The sequence below is a fragment of the Sinocyclocheilus anshuiensis genome, unplaced genomic scaffold (genome assembly GCF_001515605.1).
Source record: "Sinocyclocheilus anshuiensis isolate Anshui unplaced genomic scaffold, SAMN03320099.WGS_v1.1 scaffold823, whole genome shotgun sequence".
NCBI classification, from domain to species: domain Eukaryota; kingdom Metazoa; phylum Chordata; class Actinopteri; order Cypriniformes; family Cyprinidae; genus Sinocyclocheilus; species Sinocyclocheilus anshuiensis.
Window position 1 is genome coordinate 550,663 of NW_015546078.1, and position 7,406 is coordinate 558,068.

At 37.0% G+C, this 7,406-nt stretch overlaps 1 protein-coding gene across 1 annotated transcript in view; it reads left to right on the forward strand.

Annotated features, from left to right (window-relative positions):
• LOC107699920 (semaphorin-4C-like) overlaps window positions 1-7,406 on the forward strand; it is an 85,294-nt gene that overhangs the window by 55,703 nt on the left and 22,185 nt on the right. The window contains exons 3-5 of the mRNA XM_016501365.1: window positions 6,139-6,293; window positions 6,520-6,582; window positions 6,707-6,805. Of these exons, the coding sequence (XP_016356851.1) occupies window positions 6,139-6,293; window positions 6,520-6,582; window positions 6,707-6,805 (317 nt within the window). The remainder of the gene's footprint in view (window positions 1-6,138; window positions 6,294-6,519; window positions 6,583-6,706; window positions 6,806-7,406) is intronic.

A 7,406-nucleotide genomic window follows, 5' to 3' on the forward strand; every position in this document is an offset into this window, starting at 1 on the left:
CTTTCTCACGTCTCTCCTTTTTACTGTCATCCTGTCTCTTCTGCTCTCTCTTTCATTTTCTTTCAATCTTGCATTTTTTTCCCCCACATTTCCACCTTGCTCTTTTACTCCCATACTGTTTCTGTCATTTTTTCAGCGCTCCCACACCTTTTCACTCTCTCTGGCATTCCTGCATTCGCTCTTGTTGGGCCCCGAGGACAGTTTCATTGCTCTGATGTTGCTGTTTCATAGCTCGGGAGAATTAGAGTCAGCGTGAAATCAAAATTGACCATATTGACTTTCCTAGCGCACGCTTTTGGTCTTATTGCATGCATTTTTTTCAGTGAACATTAAAATTGTTATCAAAATCTTGCTCCACCTGTGAAATGACTTTCCTTTTTAATTTATAATACGATTCATTCATGGCAGTACTAGGCTTGCCGCGATAGACGGTGCTGACGGTGTTAAGCCGCAACACCAGTTACGTCACTTGCCCACCGCGGCACCGACCCCCACCGTCGTTTTGATTTTTTATAGTAATAAAAATCATTTAGTTCAGTAAAAGAACAGACACTACAATTAAAAACTGAACGCGGCTGCTCAAAGCAGCGTGCCGAACGACAGTCGCATCACAGATCAGATTTAAACTTTATGTAAGATATTTGTTATTTTATATTAGGCATAGCCTGCCCTATAGCATGGTGTATTTTTATTTGTTTTGTTAATAAAAGCTCTATGTGTTATATATAGGCTAAAGTGAGTTTGACGTTGTATTTTGTTGTTGCATTCAAGCAATTGACCCCGAACTGCCGCTAATTCGAATTGCCGCTAATTTGAAAGTGAAAGTAAAATGCGCACGCGCTTTTAAGCTATTTATAAGCGAAGGTAAAGCGAAGAAAAGAGGGAAAATTCAAACGAACTAAAATGAACAATTGCTTTACGCCGACTTGCCGCTATTTGAAAGTGAAAGTAAAATGTGCACGGCACTTTTACAAGCTATTTAAAAGCTAAGGAAAGCGAGGAAAAGAGGGAACGCCCCTCGGTGATACCGGTATTATCGGTGTTGTCACACGTCGATTAACCGGTGGGAAAATTTCCTCACCGTCACAACCCTAGGCAGTACGTACATTCTGTGCTACCTTTCCTCTGAAATACGTAAAAATGGTTGTGAATGTCTTATGTTGATTTAGTGTGTGAGATCTTACGAAATTAATCGCAGACTTTGGTATCTTGGCAAATCTGAGCATGGTTTGTAAGATTGTTGAGATCTCTTCTGAAACTTTCCCTTGTAGCTGTGTTTTGAAATAGCAACTGGTTTCTAGCTGGTCTATTAGTTAGTCCGAGCTGGTGCAAGTGTTATTTTAGTATTACTTATATGCTATCATATATATTATATAGCATATTTGTAACCTCACGAAAATTAACCATTTTATTGTAGTAAAAGTGTGGTAACCAATGTTTTTCAGCCTTTTGATTACCATTAGTATAACCACAGTTTTACTATAAACACTATGATTAAACTATGGTTAATGTAGCTAAACCATGGTTAATTTGTGGTTACCATGGGTTAACTATAGTTTATTTGAAGTAAATCCATGGTAATTGTTTTATAAGGGTATGATATATTAATATTTTGAATTAGCTTGTATTTCTATATTTTCAATGTGTGCTTATATATTTTTTTTATTAGCTTTAATTTTTATTTCAGTTTTCGCTTTGGTAATCAACTTTTAGGCAACTTATTTATTTCAGTTAGTTGCCAATACAATATTTCTCATTTTAGTTTTTCAAGTTTCTTTAAGTTTTCATCTAATATTTATCTGATGTATTTCAGCTTTATTGTTAATTGCCAAAAGCATTTTAAATATTTTTAGTTTTAGTTAACAAACTGGCAATCGTCTAAACCGTCTTGGACCAGCAACAAACCAGGTAGAAGCTAGTCTTAATGTAGGGTTACAGTGGTTTCTGAAACTTGGTAGCTGGTGCCATTAACTAATGACATGCTATTTTCCAAAACCCAGAAACTAGCATAAGATTTTATAGAGAATACTCAGGGGAAAAAAAGACTTATGTGGTGCTGTGAGTAATTTCTCTTAGCTGTTTAGCTAACTCTCACCATTTTGCTTCATTCAACCACATGTCCTCCTCTCAAAGGCCTTCTAACACATGTCGGCAATCATGAACACGCACAATGAGTCACATGCAGAGAGCGTTCCTGATAGGCCAGATTTGGGCTAGGCTAAAAGGCGTGGGCCGCTCCCCTGACTCTTTCCTGCTGTCTACACAGTCAGCGAGACAGGTATGACACATATTCCAGTGACATCTGTCAGGATCTTGAGATGTCTGTCAAGTTATGTGTGGTATTCCACAGCACCTTTAAGCAGAAGCCTCTGTTTGCTAACTAGGAGAAAGAGTTGAGTGTGATTTTTCTCTCCTGTAGCATAGGGCTGCAACAAACGATTATGATTATGTGAATGATTAATTGAGCACGTTTACATATACACCAGTAAGCTGATAACTCACAAATATCAGCTTATTAAAATAACCAGTTTTCCCTGTTTACATGCACATCAGTAACCTGCATAAACTGCATTTGCATGACTTCATTAATAAATCATGTTATTTCGCTGTAGTGATGTCAAAATATAATAATTTGCGTATCTGACTCTGAGTATTCCATACATTTGTCAGTTGTGAGGTTAAATTAATCTTGCAACATGTCAGCGGGAAATGTACAGCTCATATATTATCCTCTCATGCAGTTAATAGTCTGCTTTTGTGATATATTTCCTTCTTTCTTTACTGCAAGACGTTTGCTTTGTCTAGATGCGCTTAAATCTGCACTAACGATGCGTTCCTGTCACGTATCACACATGCACACTTCAGAAAGCGGGTTATTGCGTTTACATGCCGCGTGAAATTGGAGTAAGAGGCAAAAAACTACCTGTTGCGACCGGTTTATGCTTACGCCGTTTATGACCTTACTCCGATAAAAGAAAATGGGTTACCGCGTTTACATGACCATGTGCGTTTTCGGCTTATTAAGCATAATCGGCTTAAGAACATTACTGGAGTACAGAACTGCAGAGCTTATGCAAACATACACATCGCTGTAATCAGATGTGTTCTTAACTGCTGCTTTCTCACCGCCGTGTTTATTTCATTATTGAGAGGAAAGCATGCAGCATCTATTCACATATTCATCCAAACGCTGGAAAATATCTTCTTCTCTTGAATTGCATCCAGGAGGGCTTAATTACATTCTTGCGCTACAGCGCCACACTGGACAAACCGCATTATTGCAGGCTCTTACATTAGGTCATATGAGATCAAACGACTACTCAACAACAAAAATATTTGTCGACAATTTTTTTATTGTTGATAATGTCGACTAATCGTTTCAGCCCTATTGTGGAGAGAGAAATCTATCATGTACAGTGGTGGCCAAAATTATTAGAACACTAGCATTTTCACCAGATAAAAAATGGAGGTTTTTTAGGAGGAGGCAGGAGGTTTCTTGAAGCGTCTTGGAGACACAGTTCTTCTGGATTGAGTCTGTCTCAGTTTGTTCTGTTTCTTCACGTCATTCCAGACAGACTGATGATGATCAGATCAGATCTCTGTGTGGAGCACAAAAATCTCACTGCATTATTACAATTAATGGCAGAATGAATGTTTGGGAATATAAACTGATATTTCCTACTGACACACTACAGCAAAAGATAGAAATAACTGACTTGAAACCATTTTTTATCTGGTGAAAATACTAGTGTTCTAATCATTTTGGCCACCACTGTATATACTGTGTCGTTTTCTCAACACCACACCTCTTTGCATTCCTGTCACCGTTCCCTCGCTCGCTCTGTGCACTTTGTGGCGTTTGCGAGTGTTTGGGCTTATAGTTGTGGTGCTCCGTTCTGACCGTTTCTTGAAGCTGAGCCCATGTTCTCCTCTCTTCTCTTCCCAAAGCAGCTAATCTACTGCAATTACAGCACTTCCCCTCGTCCCCCACTCTCTCACGCTCTCCAGCGAACACACCGCTTGTGTTCGTGTGTCAGCGCAAACACGCCACCTGCGTCTTTCTTAATGTTTCTTTCCCTCTCTTCTCTTTTAATTGTGCCGTTATGCGTCAGCTTCAGACGGTGGCTCCTCTCGTCTGTGTCCTAGCAAACGTGGGTGTGTTCTTATAACCCGTATATGCGCTTTTCTCTTCCTAATTAGTGTGTGTGTGTCCATTTTTTGTGTTTCTAAGTCATTCTTTGGTATCCGTGTCAAAGCTTCAAAGGCCTTAAAATAGGTCTTTAATAGCAGAGTGTGTGTTTGGAGCACTGCGGTTATGAGCTATAAGCAGGGCAGGACTGTATTTATAGCAAAGCTGCTTTGTAAGGAGCCGTGGAGGAACATCAGAGGAAAACAGCAGCCTTCAACTCGACTCGTTTCAGTTCTGCGGCTCGTTTCCCTCAACCGGAGATCACTGCCCTCTCATTCGGCCCAGCTGAGAACTCATGAAGGACAAAGACACACACACTGAGAGTTCACCTCTGTTCCCTTTATGTTGCTCACATCTGGATTCCATTCAAAGTGACATCTATTATTAACTTGTTCCTTTTTTAGGCCCTACACTCCATCTTTCTCCATTAGATACGCTCCTGTTGGCGTTGGTCGACTTGTTCTTTGTGTATTCCTCGTTTTTGATCATCTTTTGTTTGCTTTTTTAATTAAATTCTGCTAACCATCCAAAACCAAGCGGGAAAGTTTTGCAAGTTTAGCTTTTGGCAGTCAGCCCCTGCTGGTAGATGCAGTAACTGCACCATCTGGCATCTTTCTCCTTTGACAGCCATTCAAAAGTATCCATGTATCTACTAAATATACAATATATTGCTGTGAGGCCTACATATATTTTCCATGGGATGCACAATATTTATTGTAAAAAAAAAAATTATAAATGTAAGACTTAAGTCTTGTGTAAATTTCTAAAATGTTCAAAACACTCATAAACTAATTACATTATTAAATTGTAAATATACATTATTATTTTGTGATGCCTACTTATATTTGCCATGGGATGCACAGTATTTATTGTATATTTGTTATGAATGTAAAACATATAATATATATCAAAACACTAATCATAAACATTGTTAAATGTAATATTATAAATATATTCTATATATTTAATTTCATTGGATGCACAATATTTATTGAATAATTAGTATATATGTGAGGCTTAATTCTTTGTAATTCTTTTAAGAACGCTAAAATTCTATTACTGTTAAAATATAGATTTGTCTTGCTTTTGTGATTTTTATTAGGTTTTTTTAATGTCGGTTTAGTTTTAATTTATTTTTATTTACATTTTAGTAAATTTAGAATGTCAGCGTATTGTTACAATGTTGCGGTGCCTATCGGAAGGATTGATTTTATTTTCAATTTATTTAAAATACAGAAGTCAACATTTGAAGTGGATCAAAACCTTTCATCAACGTTGTCCTAAAACCTAAAACCAAAATGCATTCTTGTCTTAGAACAACTTTGATGAACTTTTTTGATCCACTTCAAACGTTGACTACTATAGAATGCTGTGTGTGTGTAATATAATATAATATAATTTTATTTGTAGTAAATGGATGGTTGTTTGTTTGTTTATATAATTAAAATATGCTTGATTCTAAAATATGAACACAATATCTATGAATATTAAAATACATTTATGTATAAATGTAATTTATATAACATTAACAATGAACATTTTTTTTAAATCTAGGTTTATGTTAAATCATAAATATATAATTATTTAATTTATGTCATTGACTGTTATTTCTTTTTTGTTCATAATACAGTATCTAATGTAAATTTTGCCAGCTTGAAATGTTAAGACCGCCTTATTAAAAACCTGCACTAACCAGCATAAACCGCCCTGGATCACTTCGACTCATATTGGCCCGAATTAATCATTTTAACACATTGCCAACCAGTTTAAGCTAAGGTTATGAGTATCCGTGGAAATTCATGGTTGCCTAAGTTGGCATTTTCAGCAGGAACATCGGAGAACATGATAAATGTGAGAGATTTTTTTAAAGCCCAAGAGTCATATTGGATCAGTGACATTTAGATCACATTTAATACCGGCAAAAACCCACATTTGCTCTCTCTTTTCAGACGTGCACGACAGTATGGCGAGGTTTCGCGCCGTTGGGGTGTGGAACTACACTATGTTGACCCTGGCGGAGCATGAGAGGGTTTTGTACGTTGGAGCCAGAGAGCACATCTTTGCTCTGGATCCCAACGACATCAGCAGACAGCTCCGACCACAGGTATGCATTATGTTTCATTCAGGAAACCCCTAATGCACCCAATAAATATTAATCCACAAGCCATCACGCAAAAAGTGCATTAGCATTTTATCATTCAAAAATATCTGCATTTAAAAATGACTCACTCTTTCAATGCCACAGCCATTTGTAGTAAATTGCCAGTTGCAGCAGGTTTTACATGCAGAGTGCCATTTGCTCGTAAAAGTCACGTCTCTTTCTCTCTCAGATTGAGTGGTCTGCTCCGGTGGAAAAGAAAAGAGAGTGCGCAGCGAAGGGGAAGAATAACCAGGTAGAGGCTGATGTTGCATCCTTTATGTTTTAACAGCTTTACTTTGTCTGAAATGCATTTACTCGCCCTTCCTCTCACCTGTTTTCTCTTTGTGTCTCTCTCTCTGTCATCGCCGTCTTTGCAGACTGAGTGCTTCAACTACATTTGCTTCCTGCAGAACTACAACCACACACACCTGTACACATGCGGCACGTACGCCTTCCAGCCCAAATGCACCTATATTGTGAGTGTGCGCTTTTATCTTGGACTCAGAAATCCATCTGAGCCATGTGATCGAGCGGAATTCGTTTGGAATTGTTAGGATTTTTTACAGAAGTTCCATGCTTTTCTGATGAAAAACAGTGGATTGAAATATTCTTGCAATTTTTAAAGAATGTAAATTTGAGTATATCTTAAAAAGTAATTTGTTCCTATGATGGCAAATCTGAGTTTTCAGCAGACATTAATTACAGTTTTCAGTGTCACACGATCCTTCAGAAATTAAAGTGCTTAGTTATTAATAATCAATGTTGAAAGGTTTTCACTGCTTAATATTTTTGTAAAAACAGTGATATGTTTTTTTTCAAGATTCTTTGATGAATAGAAAGTTCAAAAAGAACAGCATTTATTCGAAATGGAAATAATTTGTAACGTTATAATAACAATGTTATGTCTCTGTCACTTTTGATCAATTCAATGCACCTTTGTTTGTTGAAGAAAAGTATTATTTTATATGTTTAAAAAAACTTTTGAATGGCAGTGTGTCACGATTTACACAAAAATATTAAGCAGCACAACTGTTTTCAACATTGATAATAATCATAAATGTTTCTTGAGCAGCAAAT